Genomic DNA, 18,313 nt, shown 5'->3' with positions numbered 1-18,313 from the left:
CTTTCTGTTGTGTCTCTGCTTACCTGAATATAGCTTCCTTCTTGCCTCTGGCTGAATGCCAGCGTGCTGAGAATGTAGAAAAGCTTCCGGATCTGGCATGGATTCAGTTTCTGTGTAGAGTCTAAAATGGTCTGCAAGACAGAAGCCATAAACTAGCTCAGATGTATCAAGAATCCCTTTCCATATTCCCAAAAATACATCACTTGTCAGCCACAGGGAAGACAATTATCTTCATCTTTTTTGTACATGCAGGAAAAAGCTACATTCAAATTAAATAATCATAAATGCACAACTATAGCTCTGACCTTAATTATGGCAGTTAATTTTATCAGAGGCTGAAAGGAAAGAAAAATCTGGCTACTGTAAGCATTTTGGAAGTGCTCCAATTATATTTAGTGACAGCTGTTTATGTCCTATCACAGGTTAGGTCACAGGATTCAAAGTATTTGACAAAATGAACGTTATGGGATTTTCACTAATATTTCCATTCCAAGCCCTGTAACAGTCAAGATGTTAACAATCTAGGGCTTGAATTTTCTGTGCTGGCTGGCATCCTCAGGATATTTCATCTTCCAGTGCTTCGGTGAAAAACAATCCAGCTGTTTCCCGGAGCCACACTAACTTCCCTACCACTGTTGCTTCCAGTATTTTTCTCCTACTATTGGCCAACTTCAAGCAGGAATTGGAATGAAGCATCAAGTTTGACATGATTAGATAACCATTTTTGCAACCCTAAAGAAAATCCACCCAGTTTTAAGGTTAAAAAATAGCTGTCTCGGGAGATGATTTGTGCTAAGATCTTCATGTTATCTCTGTGCTGGAGAGGCTCCAGCACAGCATCAAGTATGCCAGGCATCTGTAGATCTTTTTACAGGTAACACTCCTGAGATGCACGTCAAACACTGTATACTGCCAGACCCTGAGGGGTAGCCAGAGCATTGATTAACTTGCTTCACATACAAGCTTTGGTAATGCATCAACGATCATCCCATAGAAACCATAATCTCTAAGTGATCTGCCAGCACAAGAACATGCAGACGAGGTCGGAGGAAGGTCAGCAGGTCTTAGTGGGCTGCTGTGAGCAAGTACTCCCCACTGCACTTCTGACAACACATTTAATTTTGAGTAGGGGTTCTAGGTTGTCTCTTTTGAGGACTACTTTCAGCACTGAGTCCTTATCACATCTTCCCTCTGCCAGGAGGGAAGTGAGCCCTGTTTCTTCGTTATACCCATCAAATGTGTGACAGATTGCATTGCAAATTCTTGTGGCAGATCTTAACGTCTTTTTAGCATATTTTAAGCAAGTAAATTACATTTAACAATCAATCAGACAAACAGCAAATTGTATATAGCTTTCCCACAGTGTGTACTTAAGACTACAGAATCACCGACACCAAAGAGACACCAAAAAACAGAGGGTAGGGGGAATACCCATACTCTTCAAGGGCTCTTAAAATACAGGGTGTCCTTAGGCTACAAATCACCACAGATTGGAAAGTGTTCAAGGAAAGTATTGTTACAGGCTTGCCTTGCTGCTTTGCTCTTCCCTCAGTCTCCACTTTTACTACTTTTGGAAGCAGGCAGCTGGACCTGCTTCCAAAAAAAATTTTTTTTTCTCCCCATTGAGTACTTTCTTCTTTTAAATTTTAGGACAGAAGTCTCCTCCCATCCCTGCCAGTTTTGTTTTAGGATTCAAATACTCTACTGTCACTCTTCCAATGTGGTAAGAACAGGCAGTTCACAAAGGGGGCAGGCTTTTGCCAAGCATTTGAAATAGCTGACGTTAATAGACAGCAATTCCCTTCCATTGTAGGTGTCATTCTATACCTGCAATTCAAGCATTCTCTGGCTACAGGGAAGGGTAACTTTTTTTTTTCTCTCTATCTCAACTTCCCCTGTCAAAAAAAACACATAGTCTGTCTTACAGCTCATGTTTTCATAGCTGATCCTTTTCACTTCCGACCACTGCATTTCTCAAGACAGATAGCTTTACAGTTACAAGCTGTTCCAACACCTCTGTTTCTGAAAAGTACTGACCATTCTGGATCTGAGGCAAAGTGGTATAAGGGACCTGAAATACAACATGCCCCCAGAAATATACATACCTTCACAAAGGTGGCATAGCGCATCAGCAGGGATGTGTGCAGCATCACTAAATCAGTGAGCACATCCAGAGAAATGTCCAGTTCTGTCTCATTTCCACTGCACACATGAGTCACCAAAGCAGTCACAACCTCCTAAGGAAGAAGCCCCCAGAGAAACCATTGTGAAATACCAAAGGAAAAATATCTGCCCTGTTCAGCTCACAGGGAATATGTTGATCAAGTACAAATAAACACCCCAAAACTCAACCATTTTATTAACCATATTATTCTAAATTCCTTCTCAGTTTGTTCTTTAATTCCAGATATCCACAATATTGACTTTCTCCTTGAGCCTCAATTTTATTCAGATCTAAAAGCTCCCATGATTCCATAAAGCTGTTCTTCACCAAATTTTTCCTGCCTGCTTGCTAACACTACTGCAGTTTCTGCTCTTTGCTGTCAACACATAGAACAATAAAAATCTATTCTGTTTTCTTAGGCACACAGTCCTGTTTTCTTAGGTGCACAGAACATTGCACCATAGCCGGGAAGACTTTGCGTCTAACTTCAGCACTTCCAGTGTCTTCATGATCTTTATCAACAACAGTTCAAAACTGAAATTTTTGTTTCAAAATTATCTTTATGGCCTTAGTTCAGACAAATTCTGGACAGGGATCTCTCTCCATCCCATCCACTGTCTGAGCTCTGGGTCCTTCCTAATTGCTAATACAGCCATCCTCTTTTAAAATTCTTAACATCTCAAAGTATTACTAGATTCACTAGCTTGTTGCAGATGACATCATATGCCTTCGTATCTCAGCTTTTTCTCAGTTGCTTTTTTGTCTGTTTGTTAAGTTTGCTGTAGTAAGTAATACAGATTCAACACCGTAAACAGTCTTAATCATAAACATACTGTGCCCCAAAAAAGTGCAAATACATTCAAAAGCTTGTGCAGAGCTGCCTTCAATCCTCAAATCTCCCGAGGTCAGCGTGTCTGCAGAAACTCCTACTCAGAGCTGAAAGTCTAGTCTGTTGTTATTACTTCAGAATATGCAGCAAGAGTTCAAGTTGGTCAAAGCTCCAAGGGAAATCCGTGTAAACTTTTCCACCGTAGTAAGTTATCCAAAGAAAGGGAAAATTCAAACTATAACAATGGCTTTTTAAAACAGAGGATGTTCTAAGCGACTAGATAAGACAGAACAGGAATATGGATTTAAGAACAAATCTCCTTTGTGACGGTGGGGGCCAGTCCTGACTTCCTGGCTAGATCTGAGTCAACTTGTTTGCTTTCTGAATTGCAGCAAATCCAGCAGTCCCCTCTGCTCCACGAGTACTTCTTGTTCTGTCACTTCCGAGGTCTGCCTGTTTGCTCCCTGCTCCTCCCAGCAGTCTCTGTGCTTAAATCATTTGCTACCAGAGCCTTGCTGTGATTGTTCCAGTCTTCTGCTTGGCCTACTCTACAGCACAGACCTCTCTCCAAAGGCACCCAACTGCCTGAAATCCTCTCCCCTGAAAGGATCACGACATACATTCTAGAACACAGTGCAAACACAAAACAGATGTCACCCATCACACTATACCTGCTGGCAGTAAGAGTCAAAGGCTGCAAAAGCTTGTTTGTACATGCAGCTGCCAAAGGAGACTACGGCTGGGTGTGCAGAGTGCAGAAACGTCTGAGCAAGTGCTAGGATTGAAGGGAAGAATTCTTTGATAACCTGAAATACAGACATCACAAAAGAGGAGGTTATTGCTGCTTCTTTTCAACACACCCAGCTCTCTAAATAAAGTGTGCAGTACAGCTCATCTTGAAAGCTTTGTCTAGTTTACTAGGTGCTTTTCTGCCTCCTGACTGTCCTCTCTTGCACAAATGGGCAACAAGAACAGATAAGGCACACCAGAATGGGTTTCTTCAGGCTTCACACAAAGGATTTACAGTCTGGTTAAGAAGCCAACCTGCAAAGCTGCAGAGCTTAGAGCAGCATGACCCTTATAGGTGACACCAGGAAAGTTACATTACAGCAATGTACCACTAAATATAAGCCCAAAGACAGACACACTGTTGGCCTTACTTTAACAGGACTCTGCTACCTCAAGATACTCAGAAAGTTAACTTTTCAAGTTAACTTAATCACACAGAGCACCTTTGAACAACAAGCTCTTATTCACATGTAAAGTGGCCTAATTTAGCTTAACTTACTCTGAAAGGGAGTTAAACTAAAACTGAACTAAACCCACTTATACTCAGAATAAAATGCGCCTACTTAAAGCATTATTATAGTTCAATTAATTTAAAATTTATAACTCTGCGTTTATCTGCCCTCTACCTCCAACAAGCAGCACTATGTAATTTTTCATGGATCTTTTCAGCTTTCTCATAGTGAATGGTAATTTACATTACATTCCAAACATAATGCCCAACACATATATTTAGACCTAGAAAACACTGCACTTGAAAAATGGTGCATGTAAACATAGGAACTTTTAATAATACTGTGGGAGACAACAGCATGCCTGAACACAGTGGATGGAGATCTTGGGCTAGACCACATCTCTTCAGCTGAGAGGCTCTGCACCAAAATAAAGCCCATTTAATTCTGAGGAAAGCTCAAGTCTAAAAAAACCCCATGTGACACAACAGAGGACACGTGTCTCGGGACACTGAGCTGGAACCAAAAATCAAAAAACAGAAGTAGATGTACATAACTGGAACAGTATGTGTAGTGCAGCACAGGGCTAAATCATCATCTGACAAGATCTTGGAGAGATAACAGAAAAGGGATTCCCAAAGCAGAATCAGTACTGACCACTGAATGATTCTGGAAGGCATTCTGCATCAGCTGTTCTGGCATGCAGCCCAGTCGGATTTTGCTCTTCAGTACTTTCTCAGTTTGCTTCCTGTTCTTGGTGTTTGTAGAATGGATTAGCAGCAAAACTATCAGATCCAGAACCTTTTAGAGGAAATAACCACCAGTCATTATTCTGACAATACATTAAACAATCCAGGCAACTACACACTTTGAAATCAAAAGCTCAGAAAGCCCCAACAGCCACAACTGTAGAAAAACCTTCTTAGTCCAACAGGACAGAATTAATCCAACAGGACAGAATTAAAGCAGGATGACTCTGTCCCTTGACATTTAGAAGGGATGCACCAAGAGTTACAAAGAAAATGGATGGCCATTATACTAGGAACAAGTCAAATACCAAAAGAAACACCCATGCAACATCACTGGCAGTTTCTGCTCCGGCTAGAAAAATCTCTTCATCTACAACCATGAAGAAAGCCCTTGAGAACACCAGCAGAAGACGACACTCCCAGAGACAAGCGCAGAGTCAGAAGTATTACCTTATGGTCAGATACAGATGTGCTGTTCTCAATAGCCTAAGAGCAAAAACACCAAGAAAGCTGTTATGCTAGAGTACAATGCCATATGCCAAAACCAAATCAAAAAAATGTAGACACCAAAAGAAATACTGCTCACAGATTTCTCTCCTTTATGACAGGACAGCTATCAAAGCCAGCAAACTACATCTTGCAAACAGCAGGGAATCCAGAAGGCACTCAAAAAGACAGCATGAAAATTTGACAAGGATGTTCTCAAATAACATCAGGCTTGAAAAAGGAAATAAGGTACTGAGCAATGAAAGGCTGAAAACAAGAAACAGTCTCATGGTTTTCACTGAAATACAATTTAAAGATAAATTTAGCCCCAAACCAGCCAATACTGATTTCTAGCTGGACATTTTCAAGTACCTTAAGGCTTCATACAGCTCAGCCTCAATATATAGGCATACATTTTTGCTCTCTTGAAGATGGGAAAAGAAATCTAAGACTATTTTTTCCAAAACACTCTCGAAAACATGCAGAGCCAGGTTTATCCTGCACTTCAAGATCTGGGGACTGTACAGAGGAGCCAGTGGGCACTAGCAAGTACTGTGAAATTGGTAACTGAAGAAGAAAGACTCTGACAAAGCACTGCTAATCTGGAACACAGAATGAAATCTGTATTGGTAAAACGACAGGCTAACAGTTGTCTCAATGTCACTGTTGATTACAAGAAAGGCTCAGGCTCAACCTAGGAGTCCAATTAAATAAGGAAACAAGGACTGAAGCATGTAGCTTACCTTAATCCATGACTCAGAGACATCTTTCTGAAATCTCACAGCTAACTTGATCACATCAAAAAGTAGCTTCACACAATTCTGGCTGGTGGTTACTTGGCTCATGGAAGAACTGCAAATGATCAGAAAGGAGGAGACTCAGTCATTGTAAATACTGTAGTAAAAGGAACAAGGCAGCCTAGCAGTCACAGCAGTTCCTGAAAGCAGCTGTTCTCTAGAGGGAATGCTCTGGCAAGGATAGGGAGTTTCAGAAGAGAGTGGAAGCAAAGGTTGCAGAATCAATCAAAAACGTACTGGAGGGAACTTAAAAACAGATGAACCGGCAGCAACATTATTATAAATGAAGTTGCTTACCCCCATGTAGCCATGGATGCAGATGGCTCAAAAGGAACTACACATGTGACAGGGGAAACCATCTGGGCAAGGATGGACAAATACATTATATTAACACCAAGCAGGAAGGAACAAAGGTGTCTGCACCTTCATGCAGGATAAATTAGGCTCATGTATGCAACTGTGTGCTAGAGAGACCAGATAAAGAAAAGCTGAAATTCCCTTGTCCCATCTTACCCTTGAAGAATCATGTAAATCTGTTCAAGTACCTGGCCTGGACTTGGCTTTTAAGCTTCTTCTGGGAACCTAGGATCTGCAGAGGCAGAACACATGATGACAGATCCAAGTTCTTACGAAGATCAGAAATCACCTGTAAAATACAAATCCTTGTACAAATCACTATGACACAAGGGAGGAACAGAAAAAGCTGAGGAAAAGAAAACACAATCTCCCAGAATAATCCTAAAATTACAAATCAAAACCTCATGTATTTTTAAAGATTCATAAGCATTTAACTATGATCAAACTTTTTAAAAAAAAAAAACTTAGGAAATGAACCAGCAACACACTGCTCTTCACCTGTCAAGTCATGACATCGCAGATGCATGCAGAAAGCATGAAAGGATTTCTTAAGAGTTACTCAGTGAAATTCCCACCTGTATCTGCTGTATGCTGATGTGGACTAGTTTTATCCTGTTTAGCAGCTGAGCAAGATATACGACAGTCACAGGAATTCTGGGGCATGTGAGTTTACCAATCTGACTACTGCCAAATCGCAGTATATCAGCAGACCGGCTTGCCTGTAACAGGCAGGCTGTTTTCCCAGTGGTCTCCCAGAAAGATTTGGGCAGATCACAATCTCATGTCTTACACTGAGGCTTCCTCAAAGTATGAAAAAACCCCGCGATGTTCAATAGTTCAGTAAGGCTGGCTTGACAAAATACAATCGGGTTCATTTCAAAAGTATTTTGAGTATTTTTTCTTGGATAAAGCAAATTCAAACATTGTGTGGAAGATGTGAAGAACCTTACATCTCAGAATGAAAACAGTCCTCAAACAGAATTACCCTTGCAAGAATCTTTCCAAAATATGAACTCAGTCTCAGTGGAGAAAACAAGAAGAGAATTACCAAGTTGCAGTCCCATGCCTGTTGGACACTTCTGGAACTTAAAGCCCTTAAAAGGTATGTACAACACATGATTCTTAGATAAAATTCAGAGGCATAAAGTTGCCACCTAACTACAGCTTTTAAGTCTAAGGGTTTAGCTCAAGACAATTCAACTGCTTTCAGTTCTTTAAGATGTTTACACCAAAAAAAAAAGATATTCTAAAAACAAATGAGAAAAATCTACAATAGCCAGCAGAAATGAGAAGGTTTCAATTCTCAGGCCTGAAGGCATAACTAAATCCATGTCAAAGGACAGATATACTACATGTGCTTTGATTCTTGGCAATATTAGAAATTTCACTTGAAAACATTTGTGTAAAGCAATTGCTCTCTGTTAAAACACACACTGGATTAGACAACTTCTTGGGTTTTAGTATAGCAAAAAATACTGTACCTCTACTGCGTCTGCTGCCTTGACATTATGGAGGATGAATTTTACTACTACAGGCAAATCTTCCAGTTTTACAGAAGGCACAATGGTCATGGCAGACTGCCGCACCTGAGGAGGAAGCAATACTGGATCAGCTGCAAGACTACGGTTCACAGAAAGAGTTAAGTAAGTGGCAAGGAATCTTTGGAGGATTATAGTTCAGACTTCTGCTCAGAACAGGAATATTGTCAGTATTAGATCAGACTCGCCTTGGCTTTGCTGAGTCTTGAAGATATCCAAGGATGGAGGAACCCCCCAAGCCCTGCCACCTCTCTGATAATTTATGTCAGTGCTGCAGACCCTAACTCATTTTTGCAAAATGTCCAACCTGAACCTCCTAGGCTGTAATTTGTGGCTGTCACCCCTTATCATTTCAGTTGGCATTGCTGAGAAGAGCATTCCATCATTCCATCATTTTTTAACTGGCTTTCAAAAGGGAAAAGCACAGTGTAGCCTGTTATGCAGCACTAGCCTTTGGGGACTACACAAAATAGTTCATGAATTAAAATGAACCAATTTTATTCTATCCATAAGAAGCCTAACTGCAAGAAGTGCAACAATCCAGCACATCCAGAAGACATAAGGCATAAGGCTCTTCTCCTTCATCAGCATTCTGCAGAGAAAAACTACGATCATGCATTTACTTAATCACCAGTCTGCTTTTACTTAGAATATAGCAGTCTAGTCTGGTCACTGTACTTCCAAAACAGAAATTGTGACAATAAGCAGGTTTAAGACAGACAGTAAAAATTTACTGCAGCACAACAAAGTGCTTTTGCATTTGCTAGAACAGCTGGTTTGAAATTTCTGAATGCATACTGTAACAGCCAGAAAAGTTCTCTCTGCTCCTCACTGAACCCCTCATGCATGTTTCCAGAAACAGTTTTAGCTTCTCCAAATCCTTTTCAATTTCGGCAAGCTAAGGACTTTTGAAGGCCTGTAAGAGTCAGATTTAGCAAAATACTTCGAATGACCAACAGCTGTAGCTTTCATGTGGCTCAGCAGGGGCTAGGCTCTGCTCAGCTGCTCAGTAAAAGCTCTTACCTCAGCCAGAAGGCCTGCATCAAGATCCAGACGAGAAAGCGCATCCAAGATTGGAACTGTTAGACGTCTACCCTGTTTTAGTAAGCAGCTGATACAGAAGAAAAAAGAAATAAGTGAACCTCTTAACAGAACCATGAATGGATCTTTAGTAAATTGTATGATTCCAGCAGTTTTCGTGGTCACTGCAAAAAAATCCCTGAAACTTCCAACAACATATCCCTAGATTAGCTGTCTATAGTAATATCCAAGTGACTGATCACAGACTGATGCAGCAAAAGTAATGAGTACGTACTTAACTAGATTCTACCTGTGCTGTCTCCAGGTAGTCAAAGGTTTAACAATTTGTTAGATAAAAGCACTTTTGGAGCATTCAGACCTCTCCAAGAGCGTAACAGCACAAATGAAATGTCCTAAGCAAGTGCTAGCTGCCGCTGAATGTTACTGTTAACAGAAACAGACTGTTGTCCCACTATTTGTCAGTCCTGGTGCAACCTGCATCAATGCATGATGTCCTTTCCTGCTAAGTGAGGGTGAAAAAAGCCACCAATCAAAAACCCCAACAGAATCATCTGTACCTAAGCTCTCTGGCAACCTCACTTTGCTGGGAATCCTCCAGGATCTCAGGTAAACTGGTGATAATATCATGCTGGATTGGAACTGGAGAGACACTAACCATCTGTATTAACTTCTTGACAAGATCCTGCAGACAAGAGGAACACTTGTAAGATGTGTGAGTCTCACTGTGAGCAAGCAGTTCATTAGCATGGCAATATTACACATGCAAGGTCACTCAGTCAGTCATCTGTCTGGATTTATGTCAACTGTCCCTTAACGTCCTGTTGAAATCATGAATCATAGCACAGACTTTTATGGAACAATGGTATTTTACAGGTAGGATAGGATATAACTATCTTGGTGAACAAACACAACAGCAAGCTTCTCAGTGTTTAGTGTAACATCGTGATTTAGTTAATTCTGAGACCCTCTAGTAACAGCCCTCCAGTACGAAGTAACCCACAGAGACTGATTGGCTTAGTGAAAGAAGGAAAAGAACCACCAAAGCAGGAACAGAGATTTCATCCCCAGATGCTTGCAAGTACGCAGTATCTCTTGTTAAAATTTAACAGGAGGGGATTATAACTTCCTGCCAACAACAGCTTTAACATGGGATCACATATGTGAATGAATACATACGTAGATACAAATGTATGAAAAAGAAAACTTAGCGCAAGGGAAGAAAAACAGTAGAAGGGGATGTTCAAAAGTCACTGAAAGCAATCGTAATAAAACAGAGAGAATTAAGTCTCTCCTTCAGCATGTGAATATGAAGACAAGATCAGTTCTCATGAGCATAATAATTGATCTCATCCCACCTGAGAGGCATTCCAGAAGTTGACTGGAAAAAGCATACATGTGACTGCACCATCAGTACCCACCTGGCTGTCAAGAAGCCCATCAAGCCATTTAAATTGATTGACAATGAGCCGGGGAAAATTTGTTCCAAAGGTGCCCACGCTAAAACAGCAGAAAGCGAAACACAGATCAGTCAGACATACAGACAGGCTCAAAAGCTTTGCTGCTGTTCAGCGAGACCACGAGATGCAATTCAAAGTAACCAACTATCAAAGCCATATTATGAAAATATCATTAACACCCTTACAGATTTTAGCAGCATCTAGGAAGAAACCTACTTGTTATGCAAACAAAGCAGGGTTACTATCAGCCTGTTTCAATATACCACCAAGAACAACATCCTAAGTTATGGTACAAAAAGCAAAACATACATGACACCTTACTTCAGATCTCCTGTGCTACCTACCTTAAGGGTGACTAGACTAGCTTAGCCTAGATCTCCTTTGAGCCCAGTATCCCTGTCCTCAACTGTAGTCAGATGCTTTGGGGCAAGTTTTGGGTAACAGGGCATTCACAGAGCACTCTTGTCAGTTTCTATTCAGTTTCCAACAATAAGCAGTTTATCAAATCTCCAAGGAAGAAGCCGGCACCCACTCCATGTCTGCTATCCAGCAGTACATCTATCCTCCATTAATATCCCTAAGCCTTCAGAAAAAAAAACAACAGAAACCCAAACAAATAAACCCACAACTCTGTGTAACTTCTAACCTCTACATTCTCCAACACTGAATTTGACAGGGTAATTAAGCATAATCTGAAAAAGTACTTCTGGGGTTTTTTGTTTGCTGCCTTGCATAGTTAGAAACAACGGTTAAAGCTTCCTCAATTACCTTCTCTAAATCTTTCTTGCTGTTATAGACATCTATCATCGCTCTGCCAGTCACCTCCTTTGAAGGCAGACAGAATTCTATTTCATTTAAAATATTCTTCCCCTCTTCCATAAAAACTGTTCTACTGTATTTTTGTGACAGCCTGACCAGAAGTGCATGCAACATTCAAAATGTGATTGTACCATGTAGTTACAGTGACATGGTATTATCCATTTTGTTCCCAGTTCCTTCCCTGATATTCTGTTGGTTGCTTTGTCTACTGCTAAGCATGGAACTGATACTAAAAATAAGAAACAAAAAGAAGCACCCACACAAGATACCTTTCCTCAAACAAAACACTTGAGTTTGTCATTGTGTTTAAATAATCAGGATTATTTTTAGTCTAATTTTCTAAGAAAACAAGGTTTATGGAGCTGTACTGTCTAAGATGTCCCCCCTCTTCTGTAACTTCTGATCACACTGGTCTGTGAGCACATACGTATTAATAAGCTGGCTGTTGCCAAATCACATGGATAAACCAAGCTCCCCCCACCCCTCCTACAGCAAGTCAATAAATTGAATGTCCTCTGTCCAGACACTGACTAAACCTGCAGAGGTCTGATATGTCCATGCTTTTACAACAGGGGAGAAATTGGTCAGTCAGTACAGCTATGGTTACAGACTAGCCATAATGAATGTTGTTTCTTGTCCCATAATTAAACAAACCAAAAACCAGCAGGCAGTCGCAAAAAAAACCTCTATTATTCTTCACAATTAGGTTTAGATTAGAATATGCTGGAAATTGTTACCATAAATTGTTACCTTACTTTACAATTCCCTTTTCACTTACAAACATGCTGAACAACCCAGATCTTCGTGGGACCTTGCTCCTTTTACTGCAAAATGGACCACTTAGTTCTTTTTTTACCTCCCCACAATTTTTAACTGGTCATTAATACATAGAAAAAGTCTTGTTACAACTTCATAGGAGACAAGTGTAACATCATCCATTTTTAAGACTTCCTAAAGGGTTCACAGCACAATTAACAGCTTATCACTTTTACATCCAAGATCTTTTAGAATTCTTGGGTGAAAACAATTCAGTCCTTGTGACTTCTTTGTGTTAAGCACACCCCTAACAACATTTCAGTCTGAGACAATTTCTCAGACTCAACCCTGTACAGCATTTGTATTCTGCTTGATATTCAGCACTGAAACAAATACTGTATCAGGGACAGCCTCAGCTTCTTTCTGTCGCTTGACCTGCTCCACTGACGGTAGCAAGCATCAAGGCAATGGAAAAAGAGCTTAAGTGTTCAAGTCTTGCCTGTGTTGCACTTCAAGATCTCTCACTCTGCTACGATGTTCTATATTCAAAAACCAACCAATCCTTTCTCTGTTTACCTTGTTTGAACACTGTTTGCATCTAGTAGCCTCCTAAAACTCTGCCATCTTTTTTTAAATAATGAGACACTCTGTAGTCCCTCTGCTGAAACTCGAACTTCCCAAGCTTCTGCCACTAGCTACGAAAAGCATTATCAGTCATGAGGTATGTCTACATCTCTTCTGCTTTATGCATCCAAAAGTTTAAAGTCATGGTACCTCACAGATAATTTTACACACGTATGAAGAAAAAAACATCAGTGCAAAAATCCATTCAGGTAAATCTGAAGTAACAGTTAAAGTCAAACAGCTGGTGATTGTCCAAAAGAAGAAATTTCATTTCAGGGCAGAGAGAAGATGTTCTATACTCACATGTCAAAAAAGAATTCAGGGATCTTTTCCAACAACAGTGTTATGACAGCAGGCTAGAAGAAAGGCAAAAAGACAGTGTTAGGATGATTATTTATGGCTTGTGCTGTGGCACTGCCACCAAAATTGATCTTTCACAAAAGATGAAATATGCATAGATAATGAAATACTCAAAAGGACAAACAAAAATATCTCCTGTATAAGAAATCTCTTGCCTAATGCCAGAAAGGAGGCATACAGCCTGAAACCCACAAATGCCAAGAGGGGCATAAGCTATCCACAAAATCTAATAAAATCAGAGCATATAGGCAGGATGTACAATTCCTCTGGGCCAAACAAAGCTCTCTGTCTCAGACTGGCTGAGTTGCTTTTCACTGCACAGGAATCTAAAGCATCAACTTTAGGTAAGTTTGAAAACAGCGCCCACATGCTTTTGCCATTCCCTTTGCAGGTCTAATTCTTCCCCACTTTAATCCTGGCCCAAGCATCTTGACAGATTTTTAAACACTTCCAAGATTCAATTTCCTCCAATAATGGAGTTTCACTCACCTCTCTAGCATACCTGTTCTAGCACTTAAAGAAAACATTGTCCACAGTGGAAGAGGTTCTATCCTATCAGAATTTCCTGTGGGTGACCTGAGCTGTCATGTCTCATCCTGCCCCTGTTCACCTTTGAGAAGAGTCTGGCTCTGTTTTCTCTACACCATGCAACTAGGTATTTTAAGACTACAAAATCTCCCCAAATCTTCTCTTCTTAAAAGTGATCAAACCCAGTTCCCTCTGTCTCTTCCTCTATGCCATGAGCTCCAGGCTGTGAGCATCTTTGTGTCCCTACAGAAACAACAAATTGGACACATTTCAGATGCACTCTCATCTGCCTCACAACCAGTTCTATTAATCCTTTAGTTATGCAAGCAAAAGGATCCCTAAATAAATCAACATCACTGTACAGAGCAACTAAGGTGTCCACACCTGTAAGATCTTAATTCCGAGAAGCAGTTTTATGAGGCTTTCACAATATGAGTGCACCAGAGTCCTGCAAGATGAAAGATTACACCACAGTTGTAATAAAAACATGTTAGAACAGGCTGTAACTCTTTCCATTTGTTGTTTTTTTTTTTTTTTAAATCCACTTACAACAACTTATGGTAACCACAGATGCACAAAATCTTAAAACTGCCCTTCAGCTCTGAGCGAGCTTACTCTACAAGACTAGGTGTGAACTGGAAATGCAGAAGTCTCTGTGATTAGGTTGTATCTCCTGGAAAATTTCTCAAAACAGTTGATCTTGACCAGTCTTATCAAATATTTTTCCCCAGTATTTGGTTCTTGCCATTAAATGCCAAGAGCCCAACACATACTAGTTGTAGGGCAGCTAGTAAATTCCTGGATGTACCACTTTAAACTTACTGCTGTTAAACAGCAATATATTACACCAGCCACTTCAGCATAACAAACAAGTCTTGTTATGCATCAGCTGAAGGTATGGCCTTTCCCTCCACTCTGCTCCATGTTATGTGACATTTAACTAAACTAGAGACTGGCTCTGACTGAAGGGGAGGACAAAATACATTTTACCTGACCTTGACCCCTCTGTCCGTACAGGAGTGCACGGCAAGAGACAGTTCTTGAACTGGTTCCTGTCCTTGATGTGAGATTCCAAGCCACTGATGAATTGCTTCACAACCTGCAAAGCGGAGATGTTATCCACTTCCCAAAAAGGCGCCCCGATCAACTGGTGTCTTTCAGGACACTTTGTAAGCAGATGACAAGAACAGGGAAGAGCTAGCCAGAGAACTGCAGACAGACAGAAATTATGATGGAAGGAATGCCTGATAATAAACAAACTCTATTCAAAACCATTTCCAAAAGGAAACGCTGGTTGTTGTACAAAGTAACTCTAAAGCAACAGTCTCACATTTTACTTTGATTTACAAGGGCTTTGCCTTTCTTCCTGTTCAGCTGAGACAGCAATATTTAATGCAACAAGAGCTGCACCCAAAAAACATCTGCAGTCAAATCACCAGCCTCAGGACTTTCCCCCTGGCCTTGTTGACTGGAGAGGAGCACCACATTGTGGCAGTTTTAATGCTGCCAGCCCCCAGCCAACACAAAACCAAACACAGCTTCCACTAGAACGTTAAGCAAGTGATTTTTCTCCCTTAAGGGTCTTTGTCTATTGAGTAATATAGCCAACTAATTACTTTGACAGGACATGGCAGTGGAAGTGCAGAACTTCTGCTTGGAATTGTGAGAAACCAGTCTTGGGGAGCATGCACCCCAAGGCTGGTTCAACAGAGGCACAGGCTGGTCATCTTTTTCTGACTCTTCAGACATAACAGCTGAGAAGAGACAGACGTAGCACTGTCTCTTAGTATACATAGAAGGACTTGGTATACATAGAAGGACAATGGGACCAAGAGGTTGGAATAGCAACACTGAGAGAACTGGCAAAACTGGACCACAGAAATCCATGATAAGCTACTGTGTTGTATACTTTTGTATGGGACTAGCAGGGACAGGCAATGCATTTCCATCTTTTGCTACACAGCAAACACTTTTAAAGCTGGCTCCTGCCAAAGCATACTCCGTTACTTACACCTGGGTAAGTGGGGTGCTTCTCCAGGGCCAGGCAGAGCTTCTTCTGGAAAGCCATTTGATCTACAGCTAAGGAGAAAGTTTAAAAGAAAATAAAGGACCAGACACATTTTATCCATACAGCAGCTACACTAAGTACAAGTTCTCAAGCCCATCCACCAATACTTCTGCACTTGCTCTATTGAGAAGTCCAGTTAGCAAAAGCCTGAGTGGTATCACCACTTGTGCTTTCTCCAGTCTGGGCTGAGAGTAGCTAAAAGCATTAGAAAGGCCTAATAGTGAAAGGCAACTATGACATGTTTGTTTTCCTGTTCCAGAGCTCCTGCCTCTGTCACTTGATACTGTAATAACAGATGCAGTCCAATCTTATTCCATGTATCTCAAATAACCTTTCAGAAGTCTTTTGACTTAACATGTATATATCCAAAAAGCTGGTATGAGTTTAGGTGATGCACTTAATTCAGCTGGCACTGTGCAATTCAAAAGGTCTATAACAAATAAGAGGCCAGATGAAGGTTTGCTTGAACTTTGGAAAAACCTGGCTCAAGCATTTTTAGACTGCAAGATAAATGCATTTTCACTTTGTACCAGTCATCTTTGCATGTTTTCAGATACAAGCAGAGAGCACAAGTGTTAAACTCATACCTATTTCATTTTGTCCCTCCCCAGCTTTCAGTACAATTCCTGATGTCCTAAGAAGCTCTTCAAAGATTCCCTCATTCTCCACTCCACCATGGGCAAAGGCATTTTCTTTATCAGAAATCCGCAACTTCTTTGTTTCTGAGAAAACAAAACATGCTACATCAAACATACAATAAAAATAGCAAGCATCCTTCACATAAACAACTAATTCAAAATTAACCTTCTAGTAAGAAATTAGAGAAACACAGGAATACACTTACAGGACCAGACCAACAAACCATGCTGACATTTGATAGCAGTCATTAGCCAACTCAGATGCCAATCAGATCCTATAAAGCAGTTATCCTTGCAGCATGACACCAGAAAGGCACATTTCCTGCTCACCCCTTTTAATGATCCGTAACCAAAGACAGTTAAGATACACCTTCAGTGGCTTACTCCTGTGGGAGACACCTCCACTAACAGATTATGAGCAATGCTAAAGCACATACTTTCCTCTGGTCTGAAAAGCACAAATTTAATATAGGTTCCCCCACCCAGACCTGTCTCTTAGGTATCCACTCATTGGCTAAAGCAAAAATAATTATCTTCCCTGCCGCTATGAAGAGAGGTTATTTTGGTTTGATTCATAGATACCACTTTTGATCAAATGTCATTCATCTGCAGACTCTAAAGACAGCAAAGGTCAAGATGGTAAACACTGATCAAAGGTATGAGAACAGAGGGACTGAGAAAAGATATGGCATTGATTTTAGCAGTTTTATTGTGATTAAAAAAAGAAAAGTGTTCCAAGATCGACAGTGTCATTAACAATTAGCATTATCAAAACTGTCATTTTGGCCTTCTCCCTGCTTGGGAGATGTTGCCTCTATCAAGAAGTCCCCATTCCCCTGTAAGAGTATACCTGAGCACCTACGTGGCAAGTCTGTGTTGTGGCTCTCTCCAGAAGCATCAGCTTTTGACAATTTCCTTTTTGAAACCATGGTAACAAAACCTTTGTTTTTATCCTATTAAAATGCAGGAAAAAGACAAGTGAGCAAAGGAGACATGACTCTAATTCGGATGGGTTTTTGTAAGCAAGTCTGGAATGTATTAGTGAATAGTGAAGGGGAATGCTCCAGAAACTGAAACTGCTCAAAGAAGGGCAGATTGGCTGGTTAACCAGTATCACACCACATTTTTCTGCTGTACAGGTTGGAATTTTAGAGCTTCTCATATTTAAATAGCGTAACATCACTTTTTTCTAAAATTCAGTTCCTCATAAAGCAAGGCTTAGCTCTTCATTCAGACACCGGCGTTAGCTGACCCCGTCCACGCTCCTAACCCAGGACAAGGTCAAGTTCTGTCAGCACAAACCACCACCCGACTTGTCCGTTTTTGGTGGGTGGCAGAGATTAAAATAAAAAAATAAATCTCGGTTCACTTTAAAAGTCATTAAGATGCCTGACCATCTCATGCTAAATTCCAGTTCTTTGGCAAAGGCTACTAAAATTATTCACATAAAACGTGAGAGCGCAACAACTGAAAGCAAAGAGAGTTGCGATGAACCTTCACCAGCCTTCCCTGGCCCGAGGCGCAGACGGACAGGGCGAAGCAGGGCGCTCACCCCCGGCAGCCCTCGCCTTACTGCGCGTATCCCCGAGCGCCCCGACTCCCGCGGCAGCCACATCGCCTCCCCTCCCCGCACCCCACCCCACCTCCCCTCCCCTCCCCGCACCCCACCTCCCGTTCCCTGCCCTCCCCGCCTCTCCCCGCACCTCAGCAAGGCGCGGAGCGGCGCGGGGCCGTCAGTGTCCCCGGGCAGGGCAGGGCAGGGCAGGGCAGACCCAGCCGCCGGGGCCCCGCCGGAGCCGCGCTGCGGGAGCCGCCACCCCCCGGTCGGAGCCGCCCGCCAGGACGCGACACGACGCAGCCGCCG

The 18,313-nt window shown here is 41.4% G+C and overlaps 1 protein-coding gene across 5 annotated transcripts in view; it reads right to left on the bottom strand.

The window, feature by feature from the left end:
* Positions 1-18,301, bottom strand: part of FANCD2 (FA complementation group D2) — a 53,571-nt gene extending 35,270 nt beyond the window's left edge. For 3 of the 5 annotated variants that reach the window (XM_080385427.1, XM_080385428.1, XM_080385431.1), the window contains exons 1-18: positions 18,153-18,301; positions 17,300-17,402; positions 16,399-16,533; positions 15,755-15,822; positions 14,739-14,842; positions 14,128-14,191; positions 13,159-13,211; positions 10,618-10,696; positions 9,757-9,881; positions 9,182-9,269; positions 8,102-8,206; positions 6,809-6,909; positions 6,210-6,318; positions 5,431-5,466; positions 4,889-5,032; positions 3,665-3,799; positions 2,106-2,237; positions 24-131 (exon numbers count right to left, since the gene is read on the bottom strand). In XM_080385427.1, the coding sequence (XP_080241553.1) occupies positions 24-131; positions 2,106-2,237; positions 3,665-3,799; positions 4,889-5,032; positions 5,431-5,466; positions 6,210-6,318; positions 6,809-6,909; positions 8,102-8,206; positions 9,182-9,269; positions 9,757-9,881; positions 10,618-10,696; positions 13,159-13,211; positions 14,128-14,191; positions 14,739-14,842; positions 15,755-15,822; positions 16,399-16,533; positions 17,300-17,378 (1,665 nt within the window). In that variant the 5' untranslated portion in view covers positions 17,379-17,402; positions 18,153-18,301. The remainder of the gene's footprint in view (positions 1-23; positions 132-2,105; positions 2,238-3,664; positions 3,800-4,888; positions 5,033-5,430; positions 5,467-6,209; positions 6,319-6,808; positions 6,910-8,101; positions 8,207-9,181; positions 9,270-9,756; positions 9,882-10,617; positions 10,697-13,158; positions 13,212-14,127; positions 14,192-14,738; positions 14,843-15,754; positions 15,823-16,398; positions 16,534-17,299; positions 17,403-18,152) is intronic. The other 2 variants (XM_080385429.1, XM_080385430.1) reach the window with 1 other exon arrangement.
* Between the last annotated feature and the right edge of the window lie 12 nt (positions 18,302-18,313).

This window comes from Falco punctatus (genome assembly GCF_963210335.1).
Source record: "Falco punctatus genome assembly, chromosome: 4".
NCBI classification, from domain to species: domain Eukaryota; kingdom Metazoa; phylum Chordata; class Aves; order Falconiformes; family Falconidae; genus Falco; species Falco punctatus.
Note: the sequence above shows the minus strand (reverse complement) of the source record. Positions and strands in the feature narration are given on the sequence as shown.